The 22109-nt window shown below is 49.1% G+C and overlaps 2 protein-coding genes across 6 annotated transcripts in view; both read right to left on the minus strand.

The window, feature by feature from the left end:
• RBM44 (RNA binding motif protein 44) overlaps nt 1-2536 on the minus strand; it is a 50125-nt gene extending 47589 nt beyond the window's left edge. For both annotated transcript variants that reach the window (XM_004480301.4, XM_023585161.2), the window contains exon 1: nt 2474-2536. The gene's annotated coding sequence lies outside the window, so the exon portion shown is untranslated. The remainder of the gene's footprint in view (nt 1-2473) is intronic.
• A 7252-nt stretch (nt 2537-9788) lies between these two features.
• LRRFIP1 (LRR binding FLII interacting protein 1) overlaps nt 9789-22109 on the minus strand; it is a 146430-nt gene continuing 134109 nt past the window's right edge. For all 4 annotated transcript variants that reach the window (XM_058299838.1, XM_058299836.1, XM_058299835.1 and 1 more), the window contains 5 exons: nt 19967-20016; nt 18055-18172; nt 17352-17431; nt 16071-16175; nt 9789-10629 (listed from right to left, as the gene is read on the minus strand). In XM_058299838.1, the coding sequence (XP_058155821.1) occupies nt 10519-10629; nt 16071-16175; nt 17352-17431; nt 18055-18172; nt 19967-20016 (464 nt within the window). In that variant the 3' untranslated portion in view covers nt 9789-10518. The remainder of the gene's footprint in view (nt 10630-16070; nt 16176-17351; nt 17432-18054; nt 18173-19966; nt 20017-22109) is intronic.

The following is a 22109-nucleotide window of genomic DNA, read 5'->3' on the forward strand; positions in this document are numbered from 1 at the left end:
CCAACAACTGGGTGTGGGGGGGAAGGGAAGGGGAGAGAAATAAATAAAAATAAATAAATCTTTAAAAAAAAGGAACCAAACTGAGCTGAATACCAAATAACAAATATTTAAAATTCTCTAGAGGGATTCAATAGCAGGTTGGAACTGGCAGAAGAGTCAGCACTGAAGTTGAAGATAAGTGAAATGATTCAGTTTGAGGAGCAGAAAGAAAAAGGGAGAAAAGTGAAGAGAACCTGAGGAATCTTGGGACACTATCAGGTGTATCAATATACAGTGTGGGAGTTCCATGAGGAGGAAGAGAGAAAAGCGTAGAGAAAATATTCCAATATAACTGCTGAACACTTTCCAAATTTGACAAAAGACATGGCCAACAAACAACAAGATGCTCAACAAACTCCAAACAGGAAAAACACAAATAGACCTGCATCATGATATAGCATAAGCAAACTGTCTAATGCCAAGGGAGAAATAATTCTGAAAGCTGCAAGAGAGAAGCAATATATCACATACAAGGAAGTGTCAAGATTAAGTGCTGATTTCTCATCAGAAACCATGGAAGAAAGAAGGCAGTGGGAAGACATATTTAAAATGCTGAAAGCAAAAAATTGTGAGTCAAGAATTCCATGTCTGGCAAAACTGTCTTTCAAAAACCAGGGAGAGATTAAGACATTCCCAGATAAAAGCTGAAAGAGTTCCTCACCACTAGACTGACCCTAAAAGATGCACGGGAGTGAGTGAGATGGGAAAGTATATATACATTTCCACAATTACTAAAAAAAAAAAAAAGAAAAAGAAAAAAGGCAACTAAAGAGACAGCGACAAAAGCAATATCTAATCCTCGCTGGGATCTAAAGATGGAGGGGAAAAAGGCTCAAAAGGACTTTATTAGGACTTATCAAAAACAAAAAGCAAACAAAACCCCCTGTGATCCCTGGTACCTCCTAAAAACAAAAGAAACAAATGAAAAAACCAACCCTCTTTGAGGAATAGATGTACCTCAATGGCTGAATGCCTGCTTTCCATGTACAAGGTCCTGGGTTCAATCTCCAGTACCTCCCCAAAAAACAAAAACAAAACTGGAATATAGACTGTAAGCTTTATATCAATGTTAAATTTCTAAAACTTGAAAAGTGGACTTAAGCTCATTAAATAAGTTAATATTCTTGTTTATACATGGCAGTATTAAGTGTTCAAGGAGCATTTTGTATATAACCTACTCTTAAATATTCAGAAAACAGACTAATAGACAGACATAGGTAGATTGATAGAATCGTGTAGCAAATGTAGGAGAACGTTAAAATCTGTGGATCTCAGGATACGGGGTGGAGGTATGTTGAAATTTTCCATATTTGGTGGGTATTATGTTTCAAGTTATTTCAGAACAAAAAGCTTGAAGAAAAAAAATTATGAAAATATAAATAAAAATAAAGCGCTAAAAATTTTTTTTAAAATAAAAATTCTGGTATCACCTACAGGACTCTACAACATCTGGGCTCTCCTTGTGTCCCAGACACACTGCCTTTTTTTCATTTCTTTAAACAAGTCCACCGTGTACATACATGCATTCTCTCTGCTACCTCACCCCCTTATTTAATTTCTGTTCAAGGGTCATAACTCACCTTATACATTCATTTCTTAGGAAAAACCTTCCTGGCCCTTCACACGAGATCAAGAATCTGTGGCAGACTCAGAAACACCCTGTACTTCTGACTCACACGTGGCCGGGTAACTAACTGGAGATCCAGGTCTCCCTTTAAACCAGGGGTTCTTAACCTTTTTTCTTCCACAGATCCCACTGTCAGTCACGTGAAAATCACGGACCCTTTACTCCGGCCACAATATACTATGTATTATCTAATAAATCTATCACACCCGCACCAACATGTCCGTAGAAGAATCACGATTTTTTGAATTTCAATTCAAGCTCACGAATCCTTAAGAACCCCTGCGACATCGCTTGTGTCTGCTGTATCCCGTGTTTGCCCGTTGTAGGGGCTCAGTAAAGATGTTGCAAGAATAAACACGAATTTTCAGCTTCTCCAGGAACATAACTGCATCCACACGACAGGTCCTGCAACTTAGCTCTGGTGATCATCTGGGGGTGCTCCTCGGCACGTGCGAGGTGCTACAGAAACCCACTTGGAACCGAATGTAGAAGTACCCAGTTGGGGGGCTGTGCAATGCCAAGCCCACTTGCCGAAATGCAAACCTTGCTGAGCCCGTAGACCCTCTGTCGACCCCGGGCCCCCTCCCCTCAGGGCCTGCTGGAGACGCCGCCGGCCTCCTCCCTAGACTGCTTGAGGTGCCGGGCTCAGCAGGCAGGACCCGGCCTCGCCACCCCTCATGCCCAGCAGCCTCCGCGCCGTCCGCCCCCCTTGGCCCTCAGGCGTCCGCTCCGGGCCTGCGACCCTCCCCACCCCGGCCCCGCAGGCGGGCTCAGCTAGTCGACCCCGCACGTCCGCGCCCACCACACCTGGAAGCGTGTAGCCGCCACCACGCGAGAAGCGACGGATCCCGGCCGCCGCCTCAGAGCCAAGGAGCGGCGCCTGCAGCCACAAGGCCTGCCGGGTAACGGCCGCCGGCGGCCCGCCCTCCTTTGGGCGCGACGCTCCCCCATTGGTCAGTGAGAACAGGGGCCGAGCCGTGGTTGGCCGGTATGTGTCGGCTGGAAAATTGCGCAAACGTGCTGGTGGCCTGGGATTTCGAACTTGTCGCTAGACGAGCGAGCGCCAGGGAGCTGCGCGGGTGGCGCTGCCAGCCCAAGATTTTCCTGCTGCACAGCCCTAGGCCCTGGTCTGAACCCCGCGGCTGTGCAGAGCCACCATACAAACATGCAGAGGGGGAAGCGGACTTGGCCCAGTGGTTAGGGCGTCCGTCTACCACATGGGAGGTCTGAGGTTCAAACCCGGGGCCTCCTTGACCCGTGTGGAGCTGGCCCATGCGCAGTGCTGATGCGGGCAAGGAGTGCCATGCCATGTAGGGGTGTCCCCTGCGTAGGGGAGCCCCACGCGCAAGGAGTGCACCTGTGAGGAGAGCCGCCCAGCGGGAAAGAAAGTGCAGCCTGCCCAGGAATGGTGCCACCCACAGGGAGAGCTGACACAAGATGACACGACGAAAAGAAACAGATTCCCATGTCGCTGACAACAACAGAAGCAGACAAAGAAGATGCAGCAAATAATAGACACAGAGAACAGACTGGGGGGGGGGGGGGGATGGAGAGAAATAAATAAATAAAATCTTTTAAAAAAACACAAAAACGCAGGGGCACAGCCCCTGCCAACAGATGCCAAAATCCCACCTGGTGCCCCCAAGAAAAACATTTCCTCAGGCAGTTTTCACTGCCACGACGTCCCCTTCTTGGATTTAACATGACTGGGGCTCAGTCAGTCCTCTCAGCATGTTTTTGAAATGCCTGTAACCCAATAGGCAGGAATAGGGTGAGGCAGGTGAGGCACTAGTCCCAGGTACAAAATCTAAGGGAGTGCCCAAAAATTCAGTAACGGAGATAAATGATTGTTAAATGCAATCGTGTGAAAATAAAAATTAATGCAAAACATACAGGATGAACAAAATATCCACATTTTAAGTAAAGACAGCCTCACTAACAGTGCCGTGTGCAGCTGCAGTAGAGTGGGGTAAAAGGGAAAATCAGGAAGACTGCTTTGGATATGTGGTTCAACTTGGTTCCAGAAGGGGATACACACTTGGTGTTTAAGAGTAAAAACAAAAATATTAAATATATTTTTAAAATTACTGTGAAGAAAAGACATCTGCTTCTAATGAAGAAATTCTTAGACATTAAAAACCTGCTCTGCAGTTCTAGCTTCCCAGGACTCAGCTTCTTCAGTTACTCATGCTGCAGCTACCTTGTCTGATCTGCTTAATCAGGTTTTACCGCATATTTTTTCAAATTTGCCCATACTGGTGTAACAGTAATACTTGCATTTTCCCATGTCTTACTTTGCTAAATCTTAACCTTGCTAACTTTACTCAATCTTGGCACTTGGGAAGATTTTTCTGGGTCTGAACTTTTACCTTTGTGGGGATGTACAGAAGAAAAACACTTTAGGTTTTTACATAACCTCATAGACTACCCACATGGTCCACGGGAGAAGCAAGCTATAGTTGTTTTGCTCTTTTAAGGCCTCCTTGATGGTTAATTTCGTGTGTGAACTTGGCTGGGTTGTGGTGCCCGGTTGTTGGCTCAAGAAAGCACTGGTCTGATGGTTACTATGAGGGTATTTCGTAGAGGGATTAGCATCTATAGTCATTTTGATTTTATCTACAGCTGATCACATCTACAATCAATAAAGGAAATTGCCCTCAGTAAGGAGGGGAGCCCCCTTATCTAATTAGTTTGAGGTCTTAAAGACAGAATTGAGGATTTCGGCAGTCAGAATTTCTGCCTCAGCTTCAGTCAGCCCACTTCCCCGGGGGCTGGGGGGAGGATGCGGATTTGCCAGACTTCAGCGTCACCTTTATGTTTCCAGCTTGTGGCCTGCCCAGCAGAGTTCAGACTTGCCAGCCCCTTGGCTGCCTGAGCTAGTTCTCTGGAAAGTCCCAAACAGTACAACCTCTGAATTAAATTATAACCAGATCTTTAAAAGATAGTGGGCTTAAATATTTAGATATGGAAATATAAAGCCACGTTATAGAACCATGTTTAGCAAAACCACAGTTGATGAAGAGTGAGTGGCTTAGTAGCTACAAAAATTCCAGCCTAGGTTAAGAAAATCCAGCTAATACTGGACATGAAGGCCACCTTTCTCTGGGGCCAATGTGCCAGTAGCTAGGCTAAGACAAGGGAAGACCCGGCAGGGAAACACTCAGCACACCTGGTTTGGTGGTGGGAAATGATTTGTTCCAAGCTGTGGGGAGTCAGGCTGTGCTCGGAGGGCCAAGCTCAGGGGGACTCATGAGCGCCGGCGGTGCTGGTGGGCCCGAGGGCCAGGGCGAGGGAGCTATGCAGACCCAAGGAAGCCTCTTCCCTCGTCCCTGTTGTATTCCACACCCCAGGACAGTGAAGGAACCTCTTGGGATTTAGGAATTCATATCAAGCTTTGATATTCCTAGTTCAGTACTCCTTCCCCCACTCTGTAGTGTTCTTGGGGGTCAGAAGCCAAGGGGGGCAAACCCAGCCAGGTCAGTGCAGCTTCGCTCGGAAAGCTTGGGGGCTGCTTAGCGTTCAGTGAGCCTGGGGACCGGGCAAGTGGTGACCGGGGCATTCTGGCCCAGAGGGGAAGAAAGAGCAAGGATAGGGAGTTGAGGAGCTGCCCTACACGGAGGCACAGAGCAGCCGCAGACCAGCAGTGGCCTCGAGAGGAGCGGCCACAGGCACTGGCAAGCTAGGTCGAGAGCAGCTCCTGGAGGTTCTTGGGCACAAGGGCAGAACCAGCCAGCTGCTGAGCTGGGGTCCTCTAAATCCTGTCTCCTGGACGCCAGGATCCGGTCACCCTTAGTGCTGCTCCAGGAAGTCAGGCAGGTCAGTAGACATCAGCTGTTACCTTCGCACCCCCAGAGAGCCCTGTGGACACTGTGTGCCACATCTGGACCACGGGTTACAGAGGATTTTCCAAAACGCCAACAGTAACTCTTAATTCTTTAGTTTATATGAGCTTAATATTGACTATTAAAGTGGGAAATCTAAAACATAATAGGAAATAGCAGGTCACTGAAGTCCTGAACTGCATTTGATTGATGTTGTCCATCATGATGTTTTGGGGTGTTTTTTTGAAGTACTGGGCAGGGAGTTGAACCCAGGACCTCACGTGTGAGAAGTCGGCACTCAACCACTGAGCCACAGCAGCTCCTCTAAGTTGGTTTTCTCATTTGTTTGCTTGTTGTTTGTTTGTTTTGTTTTTAGGAGGTCTTGGGAACTGAACCTGGGACCTCCCATGCGGGGAAGCAGGCATTCAACCACTTAAGCCACATCTGCTCCTCCATGGTGGTGTCTGTTGAGTATCTATGTCATAAATGCCACTTCATTTCTAAAAATGAAAACTATTTGTAGGAAACCAACAATAGGGGCCCTGGTCCAGGTTTTCAAATGCCTCTTTTCTTCTCCCAAGCTTCTAATCCAGGTAACAGCAATAGTTCTTGATGGAGGGCACTTTGGCAGCCCCCTCCCCTGTCCCCCAGGGAATATTTGAAAATGTCTGGAGACATTTTTGGTTGTCACAATGGGGGTGGGGAACTACTGGCATCTTGTGGGTAGAGGCCAGGAAAGCTGCTTGACATCCTTTGATGCACAGACCCCAGGGACAAAGGATGACCCGGCCCCAGATGCCCATAGTGCCGAGGCCGAGGATGCTGGGTTCAAGACAGAAAAGAGTCAGAACAAATTCCCAATAGCTCCACTAGAAAAAGGTTTATTTTATGAAATAAATTTAAAAATTGTATCCTTTTTTGCTTTGGATTAGGAAGTGTGGCAGATTGAGTTATGTACCCCAGGAAAAAAAACATATTTTTAATCTTAAGTCAAATTCCTGTGGGTATGAACTTATTGTCAAAAGGACCTTTGGAAAACACTGATTTTAGTTCAGGTATGGCCAACTGATCAGGATGGTTTTTGTTTTGCTTTTTTTTTTTAACCCCCCCCCCACCTGTGATGTTTTGTGTGCTGTCTTCTCTGTGTCCATTCGCTGTACGTTCTTCTGTGTCTGTATTTATTTCCCCTCCCCCCTTGCAGCTTGCTTGCTGTCTGCTCTCTGTGTCCATTTGCTGCGGGCTCTTCTGTGTTCTTGCTTGTCTCCCTTCTCTTTGTTGTGTCACCTTGCTGAGTCGCTTGTGGGCTGGGGCTGGGTGGCACTCCACAGCATGCGGGTGAGCCTGCTTTCACAAGGAGGCCCCGGGATGCGAACCAAGGGCCTCCCATATGGTAGACGGGAGCCCAGCTGATTGAGCCACAGCCGCTTCCCTGTTTTGCTTTGCTTTTTTTTAGAGGTACTGGGGATTGAACCTGGGACCTCACAGTGGGAAGTTCGATCAACCATTGAACTACATGTGTTCCCCAGGATGGGTCTTAATTCTGTTACTGGAGCCTTCTTGAGGGTAAGCCATGGGGAGGAGACTGAGGCTGGACATGGTGGTTTAGAGCTGTATTGTACCCCAGAAAAACAAGTTCTTAAATGTAATTCACTCCTGTGGGTGTGGACCCATTGTAAGTAGGACCTTTTGATGAGGCTACTTCAGTTAAGGTATGACCCACCTTCATTCAGGATGAGTCTTAATCCTGTTACTGAAGTCCTTAATAAATGGAATGAATACAGAGAGAGGAAGTCATGGAAGCAAGAAGCTAAAGGCAACAAAAGCTGGAAGAGAAGGAAGAGACCAGAAGATGCCACCATGTGTTTTTGCCACGTGGCAGAGAAGCCAAGGAATGCCGGCAGCTGGTGTTTAGGGAGAAAGTATCACCTTGATTGTTGTGGGAAACTGGCTTACCTGTTCCCTGTTTGTTGCACTTGTCCCCATTATTGTAAACTTTGCCGTGCTGATGAGGAAGAGCTGCTTTGGAGTTTCCAATAAAAATGAGGTGGAAACTAGTGTCGAAGCTCTTAGTTCCATAAGTTGTTGAGTCCCCTAGTCCCATCTTTATCTCCTCTCTTGTGTTTTTCTCTCTGTCCCTTTATTTTGTAAAGTTCTGCATTGTCTTCCCTTCGAGCCAAACTATTATGAGCTGACTTGCAGCAACTGGCGCCCAACGTGGGACATGAAGGGAGGGAGGCTCGCAGCACTTGACGATGCCTTATTTTGGAACATTCTCATGACCTCAAACTGTAACCTAAATTCCCACTGTTTAAAGCCCACCCGTTTCATGGTATCTGCTTTGAGCAGCCTAGGAAACTAAAACACCAGGAGAGAAAGGAGAGGACATGGCCATGTGACGGGAAAGCCAAGGAACTCAAGGACCGCCGGCCAGCTAGGACGCTACCGGCCCCGGGGGAAGCCAGCCTTCCAGACTCTGACACCGTGAGCCAATAAACCCCTGCTGCATTTTTCACAGTAGCTGGGAAGCTAAGATGGGAAGTGTGTGTGATACTGATTTGCTGTTTCGATCAGGATGGGTGTAAGATGCAGAGACTTGAGGCTTGCCGTCCTCCGAGCCAGAGTTTGGGAAAATACCGGCTTCCAAGTGCAGGTGAGACCACAGCGAACCGTGACATCCGCTGTGAGACCGCAGGCCTCAGGCTACTCAACCCACCTGGCTCTGCTTTCCTTGTCTGTGACATGCATTTAATAACAGCATTTATCTCATAGGATTTCTTGTGAAAATTAAATGCAAAAGTGTTAGGGCACTGCCCAGCATGACTAAGTGCCATGGAAGTGTCTGGTTGAACATGCTTGTATCCTGGCATTGTAGGACACAGATTAAGGATTAGAGTGTTTCTTCTTTGTGGCTGGCAGATTATCCCCAAAGGCTTCCCTCCCTGCCTCCTCTGCACTTCCTTCTTCCTCCTCTTTCACAGCCATGGTGCCCATGGGGTGCCATGCCGGTCACCTAGAGGCACTGCCCTCCAGCAAATTCTGCTCACCAGGCCTCCCGCAGCTGAGCCTGGGGGAAGGGGAGGGAACCGCTTCCAAGTCTCTCCTTCCTTGGGTGCTCTCAGCAGCCCCAGGGCCCTCTCTGCAGCAGGTTTTTATTCCTTTCTAGTGGTTAATCCCTAGTTTCTAATCATTTTGTTTTTGGTTTTGTTTTTTTGAGTTACTGGGGACTGGGGATTGAACCCAGGACCTCGTCTGCAGGAAGCTGGCATTCAACCACTGAGCCACATTTGCTCTTCTGCATTGGTTTTTTCATTTGTTTTGTTTATTGTTTTTTTCTGTTTTTTCTAGGAGGCACCAGGAACCAAACCTGGGACCTCCCATGTGGGAAGCAGGTGCTCAACGCCTTGAGCCACATCCACTACCCTCTAATTTTCTTTGTATGAAATAGTCCCTGTTCCAATTGGATAGTTTCTGTCTTCTGACTGGCCCCAACTGATAAATTGTATTCGTAAAAGAACTCCCATCTCTTGACCCTTACTGAATAGAATTTCATACTTAGAACTATCTCTTATTCTTAAGACTTGTTCTGACAAATCTTAGGTAAATATAATGCACAGCTGTGAAGAGTTGGTGCAGGGGTGACTTCTGCATAAAACCATTGGTTTTGAATGGGCAGCAGCTATGCCAGGGCATGGACAAGTGGATTCGTCATTGGATGATTTTACCTGCCCGAGTACTCAAGAACAAGTTCCTTAGTTACTGAACTAAGAAACTTCTCTCTACCTCATATACGCTGGATCCATGGCATGTTGGGAGCTGGACTCGATAGGAGCTGGACTCGGGGCCTCTATAGGCTGCTGGACGTGTTTAACCCCAGGTGCCCCAGCCAGGGCTCTCGGCACGGCAACACGGCATAGAGTTCTGGGTGATACCGTGTTGGTTTGCACTAATATCTTGAAAAGCTGGCCTGCTTAACCAGCTGTATTTGAAATGCAAAATAAACAAAGAGTAATTAAAATTTGACAAACGTATGTATATTTAAGTGGCCAAACTTTCTCTACCTTTGTCCTTGAGGATCTGATAATTGTCTCTACTCTGGTCTACTATTTGAAGAGAATTTACTTTTTATTCTAAGTGTACCGATTGTGTAAATGTAACTTCTTTTAAAACAGAGAAAGAAAAATGAATTGATTTGATATGCTTATAAAATAAAAAGATGACCCAAAATATACACCGTAATTAACATGACCTCCAGTTAAATAAAAATCTTCTTTCTCCAGGGGAAAAAAGAAAAACTACATTGCTAAATTCTTTTAACATATAATTTTTTAATCTTTCTAATAGTACATTCTTTAAAAGAGTTGTTAACTTCAACTCCAAATATAAGGATTAAATAACGCAAAAATGAAAAGCTGTCGTTTTCAGTGAAGCTATTGCCTAATTTCCCTGGGGGGGAAAAAGTATTCTTATGGTTGAATTGATGCAAAAATCCCTTAGAAAAGCTTCTTTTGTTGCCAGTGAAGAGTCTTCTTAAGGTCACTTTTACTTCTAAGAACTTCCCCTTGTTTCCAGTGAAAGAGATTTGCTGGGTAATGGCTTGTGGTTCCACAGTGGTTCGTGTAGGAAAAAGCAGAGACTAAGAATACTATTGAAGTTGCTCAAATCGTAGATTTCTGCCATCAAAGGAAGTCCCAACACGGTAATGTATCCCCTTAATTATAAGCAAGACACAATGAAAAGAAAACTCAAGTGTCGCCTTACTCTCTACTACTCTGCCATTTGAAATGGCGCCAGGAGCCGGGGGCGCCGGAGCTCGCCGGGTCCCAGCGTGCGCGTCAGGTGAGCTGCGGACCTGAGACGAGGCCCGGCACGGGCCAGGGGCTGCAGACGGGGGGCCGGGGGCGCGTGGCAGCCCAGCGTTCCCCACCGGCTGTGCTCTGAGAAGCAGGGGAAGAAGTGGCGCCCCAGACAACATCGGGGAAAAGCCCAAGAGGTAAAGGCCTGGGTCTGTGGTTTGCTGCTCAGAGCTGGTGTTCACTGCTGGGACAGGAGCGCACTCCGATTCGCTTTCATTTTTTCCAGACGCTTCACTAAGTGGCCGTTGCTCACCTCGAGCTCCTCTGTTTTATCCAACGCAGAGCGGAGCTGGAAGCAAAGAGGAAAGACCGTGAGCTCTGAGGAACTGGTTTCCTCCAAACTTAACAGGCCTCTGTGTTGCAAGTTCTACTGAAACCTATGATTATAACTCGGGCCTACTGAAATCCTAAAGATACAGGCAGAGCTGCAAAAATATATAAATGCATGCATGTGTGCATGTATGTATTTCTTAGTTTAAAAAGGAATGCCAGCCACATGATTCTGGCATCATGAGTAACGAGGGAAACTTCTTTTGCTGAGACCGCTAGACACCCGATCTGGCACATGCGTCAGGGTCCCAGTGGCCTCCCAGAAGGTGAGAGAGGAACAAGAAAAGCAGACAGACAGCAGACCCTGGGCTGCGGGAGGGGTGGCCTCAGCCCAGGCAGCCAGGGTCTAAGCCTTCTGCAGCAGAAATTCTGAGGCCACAAGGTCAAGACGGTGGCACCTGGGAACCACTAAGGCTGGCTTTGGGGCGGGAAGGTGGCGCAGCAGGAGCCGTGGCAGGGGCTGCCTGGATGGGGGCAGCGCCCAGTGGAGCCCCCAGAGGTGGAAGCGTGACAGCACAGAGCCCGGGGCTCCTACCAACCCAAAGCCCCCAAGGGGGACAGAGATGACATCCTCCCCCCTACCCCTGCAGGCACAGAAGCGAGCCCTCTCTGGAAGAAATTTCACCAAGTCAGGCCACAGGATGCCCAACACGCGAAGGCACCAGCCATCTGAGGGCGCAGCAGAAAATCGAAGAATTAGAACCGCTGAGACTGACCGTGTTTTGGTTGCCAGATATGGAAACAAAACAGCTATGTACGAAATATTTAAAGAAGTAAAGGTGGGATTACAAAGTGAGCAGGCATGGACACACAAAATGACTGTATTTACTAATAAAAAAGGAACATTTAAAAGTAAAGTGGGAGGGAAGCAGATTTGGCTCAACTGATAGAGCGTCCGCCAACCATGTAGGAGGTCCAGGATTCAAACCCCAGGCCTCCTAACCCGTGTGATGAGCTGGCCCACGCGCAGTGCTGATGCACGCAAGGAGTGCCCTGCCACGCAGGGGTGTGCATGTCGGGGAGCCCCATGCACAAGGAGTGCACTCTGCAAGGAGAGCCACCCCACATGAAAAAAGCACAGCTTGCCCAGGAGTGGCACCGCACACACGGAGAACTAACAGAGATGGAGAGCAACAAAAAGGCACAGATTCCCAGTGCTGCTGATGAGAATACAAGCGGACATAGAACTTGCACACAGAGCAGACAACTCCGGGAGGGATGGGGAGAGAAATATAAATAAATCAATCTTAAAAAAAAAGTGGGAAATCCATCCCCCAAAATGCAGCTATTAGGCACAAAAGAGAGGTAAGGAGATGGAAAATATGGGAAGGGTGGGGAGAGGCGGTGATTAAGAAACACGGAGGCTGCAATGGAAGTTCTAACATCCTCCGATTAGGGTCCTGGAGGGGAGAGTGGAGAAGCTTCGGAAGAGCAATTATTTAATGAGACAATGGTTGAAGATTTTCCAAAGTTGATTTAAACACATCAATTCATAGATTCATGAAATACCACACATCCTGAGCAGAATAAACTTTTAGAAAATCGAAGGCAAAAAAACCTTGAAAGCAGCAATAGAGAAAAAACAGATCCCCGCCCCAGAGCCGACAGTTCCAACGACCCACTTCTCCACGGCCACCACGGCAGCCAGAGGATGGCAGCACGAAAGCGAGAAAACACTGAGAGAAAAGCATCGCACAGCCCGCCAAGACGCGCGCAAGAACACTGGTGAAATAAAAGCATTTACAGATAAAAGCGGAGGGAATGTGCCACCAAGAGGCAGGTTCTAAAAGAACTCCTCGAGGATGGACTTTTTTTTAATTTAAAAAATTTTTTTAGAGGATGCACTATGCACTTTAGGAAGGAAGAAAACCCCAATTGCACAGTCTGAGAAGCAGATGGGGATGATACAAAACACGGCCAATGTGTGGCCACGCCCAAACAAACATGGTCTGTATAAAATAGGAATAATACAAGGCCTGATAAGTGGATGGAAAAGGCAAGACATTTCATTTCTGCATGCATAACCTAAGTCAGGAAAGAGAAAACGGAAGCCTACGGGGCCACGAGTCCCCGTGTTGTAGAGGGGGGGTGAAGGGATTGCTCCATGTTAAGACCTCTTAAGATAAGCACAAACTATCATCTCCCGAGCAGCCACTCCACCGTCCTCCTCCAAGCTGCCCCTTCTGGGTCACTGTCCCTCTCCGGCACGGCTCGTGTCGTGATTCTAGAATTCAAACATCGTCCTCCGCCCTGGCCTCCCTCCTGCAATGACAGTGCCCGCCACCCTTTCTCAGCTACCCACCACCGCGGAAGGGCCAGGCTGAGCGCGGGGGTCCCCCACAACCACGACTCCCCCGCCTCTCCGCTTCTAGACTCCCTAAGCCCCGCGCCCGCCTCTCCGGTTCTTCCTGAAGCCCAAATGCCAACAAGCGTCACCTGCTCTAAGACCCCGCTCTCCTCTCGCCGGCAGCCCCCTGCTCCTCCCCAGCTTCCACCCTTGCTCGCGCGCGTGCACACGCCTCCTCTCCTTCGCGCCTCTCTGGCTCGGCCGCTCTCACCAACGAAGCCCCATGCCCCGAGAGGCGAACCCTGGGCCCACAGCTCTGCAGCCGAACGGACTGAGCAGGACACGGGGTGCTGCCGGGCTTCCCTTCAAATAGAAGGTTCGAGCGCGCCCTCGCCACCGCCAGGGAACCCGGCTGCATTTTTAGCGAGCTCATGCTCTCCTTCTCCCGGCCAGACCTTCTCCTGCCCCATGCTCAGCTGGTGACCCCGCTTTCCAGGCCCCTCTTCCAGCATCAGCACTGGGCCCCCTGCATCCTGCTCCTGGGGGCAAGCTTGCCCCGCAGCTGGCTAAAGCCACGTCCTCCTCCTTCACCACCTCTTCTCTCCTGCACCCAACGACTCATTATCTTTACGGAGCTGTTTCCATCAGCATTCCAAGATGCAGCTTCTTTCATCTTTAAAAGTCTTTCTTGGGAGGTGGATGTGGCTCAACTGATACAGTGTCCATCTACCATATGGAGGGTCCAGGGTTTGATACTCAGGGCCTCCTGACCCGTGTGGAGCTGGCCCACGCACAGTGCTGCCATGCTCAAGGAGTGCCATGCCACGCAGGGGTGTCCCACGCATAGGGGAGCCCCACGCGCAAGGAGTGCGCCCCGTAAGGAGAGCCGCCCTGTGCGAAAAAAGCACAGCCCCCCAGGAGTGGTGCCGCACACAAGGAGCGCTAACGCAGCAAGATGATGTAATAAAAAGAGACACAGGGCGGCGGACTTGGCCCAGGGGTTAGGGCATCCGCCTACCACATAGGAGGTCTGCAGTTCAAACCCTGAGCCTCCTTGACCCGTGTGGAGCTGGCCCATGCGCAGTGCTGCCACGCGCAAGGAGTGCCGTGCCACGCAGGGGTGTCCCCCGCGTAGGGGAGCCCCACGCTCAAGGAGCGCGCCCGTAAGGAGAGCCGCCCAGCGCGAAAGGAAGTGCAGCCTGCCCAGGAATGGCGCCGCCCACACGGAGAGCTGACACAACAAGGTGACGCAACAAAAAGAAACACAGATTCCTGTGCAGCTGACAACAACAGAAGTGGACAAAGAAGACACAGCAAATAGACACAGAGAACAGACAATCGGGGTGGGGGGGAGGGGAGAGAAATAAATAAATAAATATATCTTTAAAAAAAAAAAGAGAGACATAGATTCCTGGTGCCACAGAGAATGCAAGCAGACACAGAAGAACACACAGGGAATGGACACAAGAGAGCAGACAACTGGGGGAGGGAGAGAAATAAATAAAAAACAAATCTTAAAGAAATGTGTTTCTTGACCCCAAATGCTCCTTGGCTGCTACCTCCTGTCTTATCCCCTTCGCAGCATAGGGGGCAACCCCTTAAAGAGCTGTGGCACCTTAGAGTCCCCGATTCCTCCCACTCTGCCAGGAGCCCTCCCCTCCTCCCACCAAGACTGCTCTCGCAGAGGCCGCCCACGGCACCCATCCTGGAGCTGACGGCCGTGACCGCCCTCTTTCCTCGTGGCTCCTCCTCCTTCCGGCCCCCTGGTAGCCCCTCGCCCAGGCCCCGTGGAGGGCCCAGAGCCCCCCGCCCCTCTCCTCTGCACCTCCTCACCGCTCCGTTGGATCGGCGCCCCTGGGTTTCCTGCACTCTACCACTGAGGACCCCTGAGGGCTGTCCTCCCTGAACCCCAGAGCTCATGGAAACCACACTGGTTGGCATCTCCCCCTCCAGTCTTAATCGTCATCTCAACTGTAACAAAACTCAACTCCTGATACCAACCTCTCCCCACTGAAAACCAAAACAAAGCAAAAGAGAGAAGGAAAAACAAAGGAAGGTCCCTCTCCAGCTTCTGCTTTCCTCATCTCCTGAATGACAACTCCACCCTCCCAGGCGCCAAGGCCAGCGAGTGGAATCTTTCTTCTTCACCCAAAGTTCAGTCCATCATCAAGTGCTGTTGGCACCACCTCTGAAAAATACCCAGCCTGCCCAGTGCATCTCTTCCCCAGCTCCAACTCGCCAAAGTCGCCACCAGCTCTCACTTGGATTAGTGCCACCACTCTCTCTGTGTCTTCCCACCTCTGCCCCCTCTCACCCATAGTCTTTCTTAACACAAAAGTAGCCAGAGTGATCCTACTGAAACATCCATCACTTCGTGCCACTCTTCTCAACGCCCTGCCACGGTTCCCTGTTGTACTCAGGGAGAAGTCAAAGTCCTTCCAGTGGCCCCAAGGCCCCCCCTTCTCTGCCCGGCACTGCTCTGATGGCTCCATCCCCTCTTACTCTCCCCCTCTCCCCCGCCGCCTGAGCCACACTAACTCCTCCACGCTCCTTGGGAAGGACAGTACATTTCCACCCCAGTGCCTTGGCACTTGCTGATACGTACACACTGCAGGCCTTTCTCCCAGTTCCACAAGACCCATTCCCTTAACTCCAGGCCTTTCCTTAAATGTCACAGGAGGTGACGTCTTGGCCACCTACTTAAAATTGCCCCCCCATTACAGACCCCCGGTCTCCCTCCCACATTCTGTTGCTCTGTTGTGACCTCCCTCCACCACCATGTAAGCTTGAGGAAGGCAGGGGCTTTGCCCAGGCAGTTCACCCTGACCCCGGCATGACACACACTGGGCTGTGTGTCGGACGCCCGGCTACCCCTCAGTCTCATTCATCAACCGCCAGTTGATCTAGAACCTGCCGACAACAATTCCTAAGCCCCCGAATGGGTAGAACCGGGATTCCTCTATTAAGAGGCCAGCCTGGCACTTCAAAATGGTTTGGAAGGGTGTGAAAATGCAAACCTCAGGGGCAGATCTTACCGCTGTGAGCTCTCCCTCTGCTTTCCCAACTCCATCATCACTACCCATTCTTTTCCTGAAGAGAGCTGGTAAATTTACCTCTCTTTGGAGTTTCCGTTTTTCAGCCTTAAGTTCGTCTTCTATTTTTTCTGCATTTTCAGCAGCCGATTTGTAACGTGATACTTGACCCTCTAACCTTAGCACCTGAAAGGCAGGGAAAGACCACGTGCATTGGTCAACAGGCCTGTTTTCTTTCTCCAATTGCTTTCGTTCTATCTGGGATCAAAAGGGTGTGATTTAATAATAAAATGGGAGGATACACTGGCAAAAAGTTACGCTCTAGCATTTGTGGCAATTCTGTAGCTTCCAGCCAAGCCAGTGACTCATTCCCACTTCTGAGCCCTCTCACTGACGCCTGCAAGGACCTCTTTCCTCTCTGAGCCTAATCTGGAAGGGACCCCTCAGTGCCACCCCTTGCTGCCCTGGCGTCTCCCTCTCCCCACTATGAGATGAGCCTGTTGGGAAGGGGTGTGCCCAGCACCCCTGGTTAGGCAGAGGCTCCACGGGGCCCTCAGCTCCAGGCTAATCTCTGCCTGGGCGGGGGGAAAGGGTGGGGAAGGAGGGGCAAGGAGGAGGCAGGGCGAGGAAAGGGGAGAGAGAAGGCGGCTCTAGGACGGCATTCCACAGCCCAGGGCCTGACGAAAGACAGGAGTGCCTGCCACCCAGAGACCTTACTTTTGGGGGGATCCAAAACTGTGCTTCGCAAGGTGCATCCCATTCTGGGGGTGCTGTTCTCACTTTTGCTTCTACAAACATCTTCTGAAGTCACAGGCGTTTATAGCCCCAGCCAAGGGGGCAGGGACGACCTGGTTTTCTTCCCACTTTGGGGAGGGCACAGTTGTCCTGGGACCCAGCGTGCCAGAGGCAGGAGCGCCCCCAAATCTAGAAACTAGGTGGGCCTGGGCTGGCCAGGAGAGAAAGGTTCAAAATCCAGGTGAGGGGGGAGGCCCAGTGTGAACTGTTCTTTTAAATTAACTGAATTATTATTATATTACTGGGTACTGGAGATTGTGGCTAGGGAGTAAAAACTCTGTAGCCACATTAGCTACTTTCTACAACTAGCCATTGTTTATCAAGGATTAGTATCTAGTGTAACAACTGAGTCAAAATAACTACCTTTCCATCCCTCTTTTTTCTCTTTTCTCTTTTCTCTCTAGAGCAACTGGCTGCCTTAATTTATCCCCCTTGGAACTTTTTTTTGGTTCTAAAAAAATCTCTGCTTCTTTTTTGGTCCTCAGCCTTTCAGGAGCTATTTCTAGGAAATAAGACGAGTTCATCATCTGTTTAGCTGACCGTTACTGCTCAGAAGTATACACATACATTTTGTTCTAATGCAGTTATCTCTTGCTCAGATTTTGCAAGTTTAAATTTGAGGTCGCTGATCTGTCTGTTGGCATCCCCTAAAGGGAAAGAGAAGGAACATTTGTTAAACTCGGGGGCTTTTAAACCGTTAAAGCAATAGTTACTTGGAACCAAGACTTATACTTTAAAATTATCTTGCAAATCCCTGAGTTCTGGCCCGTGGCTCCCAATGCCACAGAGCTGGGCGTAAGGAGAGGCACTGCCTCTCCAGGTACCCAGCTAGAAAAGGGCCTGCCCTGCCTCTGCACCGGGCACGAGAGCCCGGGCTCGAGAGCGGCGAGAAGAAATGGTGGGGGTGGGGAGGGCCGAGAGCCCGGGCGGAATGCCACCTCCCCTGCGCCTGTTTCTAGTGTACTGGTGTCGAAGGACGCCTGTCAGGTGTTCTGTACAACCAGCAGATGAAGAGAACGCTGTGTCCAGAGCCAACGTGGCTTCTCCCGGGTGTCCCAGAGGAAATGCAGGAGCACACTCTGGGACAGCCGTTCTATTTCATCAGCTCAGACACCTGCCATCTTGTTCCGTCCCACACAGAAACGCCTTGGCTCTCGTAAGGGATCGTGGGGAAAACCCACTCTTCTCCAGGATAGTCCCTCTCCTGCAGCCTAAGTGCAATAAGGACGGTGTGCCCAGAGGAGTTACGTCTAAAGAGAGGGACATTTACTTTGTAGGTCCACTACGTGCACGTCTGTCCCGTTTTCCAGGACCTCCTCTTCAGCTCTCAGGGCGTCGAGCTTGCCGTTCTTGTGTCGCTCTTCCAGCTGCCCTCTGAGTTTCTTAACCTGAAAACACCAGCAGGATGGTAGGTTAGCTTCTCTGTTCTCTGTGAGGAGGAACAGCTCATCTCAGAGGCTAGCAGGAAGGATGCGTGGAGTAGAGTGAAAACCAATGCCCCCAGGTACAACTGGCCACTGCTGTGCTAGCTGGTGTCCCGGCAGTGCATAATTAAGCATCAGAGAAACGACTAGGACGTTAAATCCACTTTATAGGCCACCCGTCAGGCAGGCAGGGAGGCCCCCTCTTTAAGAAAGAAACCAACTGAAATAAATACATGAATACTCTCCCACCAATGAATACTTTTCTTGGGAAGTAAGCAGGAGTTCAATGAAGGAAAAATGGATGACGTTTGCAGTACCAGGCGTGAATCATTTGTAACTCTGGATGAAAAGTGATGTCTAAGGTTGAAATTCCTCACGAATTCAGGAGATGGTCCATAAAATATTCTAAGTGCCTGCCTAGGAGTTATCATGTCAGTGTGCTATTGGCCACCGGAGGCGTTTGGGCACACAAATATTGTCAGTGAGTCCCCAACAAAACTGTGTGCCTCTTGTAGGCCAGGCAGTAGGGTCTGCCGGCCTTTAGGGAGTCGGCCTCTTCGAGAGAGGGAAACATGTACATCCAGAGGCCCCTGATGACCAGGAGAGCCTCCCTTGCCCTTTTCATGCTTCACTTCCAAGCACTGGGAACTGTCTGCAGGGGGACCGCCCGCCTCCCTGCTCAGCACATACACAAGTGCAGCAGCCCCGATTAAGCAGGAGCCACCAGTGCATGCCGCGGCCAGACTAGAGAGTAGCGGCAGAGGCATTTATTTTTTTAAGGTCATAGGAACTCCAGGAGCACCCTCCCAACACATCGGTGCTTTATCCAATTTTGAAAGCAAGGCAAAAACCAAATGTAGGACCAGATTGGTGGTAATAGTCGGAAGATATTATCTCGTAATCTGTAACAAATGTGTCTTGGTAAAGGAGTGTTGTATGGGAATTCTACACATGTGCACGATTGTTTCGTAAGCTCACAGCTTCTGTAATAAAAATATATTAAATATTAATAGTACAGTGTGGGTTAGGGAGAAAATGCACCAAACCTAAGATATGGACTATAGTTAGTAGTAATATTTTGATGATATTCTTTCATAATATGTAACAAATATTTTACAATAACACAAGGTATTGGTGGAGGGTTGATGTATGGGACCCCTGTATGATGTTATGCATGTTTGTTTTGTAAGTTCACAACTTTTACTATGCACTTATAGTTTATGGATGGTCGTGTATGAATGAAATACTTAAGTAAATTTTTTTTTTTTTTAAAGTAAAAATACTTGACTAAGCTTTGGAAGAAAATTTAGAACTGAATTTCCATAGAAAGCGATTGTGGAAGGACTTATAAACAATCCTGCATACAACAAGGGCTAGCTAGGACGTTTCCTGTTTCCTGAGGTGGAGGAGAGTGGAGGAGAGAAACGGTAGCTAGGACAAGGACACAGCCGAGGACGGGGCTGCCAGGCACTGGGATGGAAGGGCGCTGACGTGTGCTCGCCAAGCTCCACGGGGAATCCTGGCTTTCCACGTAAATATTTATCTTAAGCAACCATTCGTGGAGAAGACACCAAAGTCAGCTGCACGGCCTCCAGTCTCTGAGACGGCCTCGCTACATCTCAGGCCTGCTCTATTGGATAAGAGCGCTAAGGACACGGGCTGGCCTGCTAACTCTCTTCAGGCCCGGGGCCAGCGCTTTCCGGACAAAGCCAGACGTGAGGATGGGGGGTGCGCGGAAGGTAATAAAAAGGTGGTTACCTGTTCCAATAAGCATTCCCGTTCGTCGACAAGTTTTTTCAACCTAATGTCTAGAGAAATCAGAAAGGTGAGGATTTAGTTGAGTCTGTGTGCTACACTTCCAGCACGTGGTTAAGCCGAAGAACGGCTGTTCAGGTTAGTGAGACGGATGATGGGTGAAGGTCGTTACACACGTACCACACGGTGAATGAGGTCAGACAGGGCCGGGGAAGATGTCAGCCAGGGGAGGTGGTGCCAACCTGCCGGAACGTGCCTTTCGTGCCAGGAGCACATCCGCCGCATGCAAACGGGCTAGTCTTCTACGTTAGGGTAGCATGCAAGAACTCTAGGGCCAAACCAGGCTGCAACACAAGAGCTCACAGGCTGCACGGTTTAACATCCCCAGCAATGGACACATGCGCCTTCGGTCAGGCGCTCAGAGCACCCACATTTTAATTGGCCTCCCCTTTCCAAGTTTCTATCTCAGAAGCCCCTACGGCCCTTCCTCCCATATACCTCCTCAGTTGTCAGAGTTTTGGCTAGACATTCAGAAGTGCCGACAACACATCGGCTAACCCAGGTCTAGAAAGCGGTTGTTCTTTTCAGGAGAAGTGCAGTGATTGTTTAGGTCCCGATAACTCCTCCTGCGGCACCTACGAGTGGAGGCATCTGCGGCACCTACAAATCCCCAGGCTGCTCTCAGAAGGAGAGCCGTGTCGTACGACTGCCAGGCCACAGGCCCAGGGAGGGTTTCGATGCACGGTCGGGACGACAGGCTGGGGATGGGGCTGACCCTGAGGCTGCTGATGGCACGGTGGCCCGTGTCCATCCCCGACCCCCACGCTCTGCCAGAGCAGCTGGGGCCTCCAGGGTGGGCACTGTCGTCAGGGCCCTCCTCAGCAGTGGGCCCCGAGACCCTGAGCAACCATGCCCGAGACCTCGTGGTGGGGGGGCCGGGGGGCCTCGGGGTGCAGGGGCACCCCATCTGCTCCATCACCTGGCCTTTCTAGAGCTAAACTCTGACCTCTGAGCCGGGCGCCTGACTCCTAGCTCCAAATTCTTCATGGAGTATGAATCGCCTTTAAAAAATTAACTTCAGTTAGCCACACATGAAACAAAAAATAACTCATATGAAATGTAGCTTTGCTTTCATTTTAAAAACAATTTATTCCATATTCTGATTCAAATTACAAGCTTTATCTAATTGTTTTTATCAAAGAAAAGATCCTAAATTGTTATTTTGAAAGGCATAACGAAATTTAAAGAAAAACAGAAAATATTAAGCCTAACATGACAAATTAAATTCATGATCCATTTGAGGTCCAATTTTACGTCATATGCAAATAAATTGCTGCTGACAGATGCTTTATTCTTTCCCTCACATGACCCACCCAATACTGAAATAAAATTTTTTTGTAGTTTTAAAAGCAGCTCTTTTATGCAATTTCACTTTTCATTTTATCTTATGATTTATGCTCCTACATACAAAAACTATGGGGATCTTAAAAAATGCTGTTTGAACTTATCAGAAAGTGATCTTGAAGCTCATATATGTACTGTACATTTTTTGTGTGTGTGAGGTACGGACCTCATGTGTGGGAGGCTGGCGCTCAACCACTGAGCCATACTGGTTCCCGTGACTTGGTTTTTTCATTTGTTTGCTTGTTGTTTGTTTTTGTTTCTCTCTAGGAGACACCAGGAACTGAACCTGGGACGTCCCACTTGGGAGGCGGGCACTCAGCTGCCTAAGCCACATCTGTTCCCTCTCTTGTACATTTTTAGTATTTTTTTTTCTTTTAGAAAACTTCAAATATCCAAGACAGCTGTCAGAAAATCAATGTAAAACTGTAATAACAGTGGTAGCAAAAAAAGTAATCTAATCCTTAGTCTTATATCATAAAAAAACAGAAGATTATTTCATATTTCATATGAAAAATAAGAATACAGCTTTTTATAGCTTTAAAAATCAGGGGAGTGGAGGTGGCTCAAGTGGCTGAGCACCTGCCTCCCACATGGGAGGTCCCAGGTTCAGTTCCCGGTGCCTCCTGAAAAAACAAAACAAACAACTTGCAAAACAAATGTAAAAAACCAACTCAAGGAAGCCCAAGTGGTCAGTGGTGGAGGGCCAGCTTCCCACAATGAGGTCTTGGCTTCAATCCCCTGG

The sequence above is a fragment of the Dasypus novemcinctus genome, chromosome 7, assembly GCF_030445035.2.
Source record: "Dasypus novemcinctus isolate mDasNov1 chromosome 7, mDasNov1.1.hap2, whole genome shotgun sequence".
Classification (NCBI taxonomy): domain Eukaryota; kingdom Metazoa; phylum Chordata; class Mammalia; order Cingulata; family Dasypodidae; genus Dasypus; species Dasypus novemcinctus.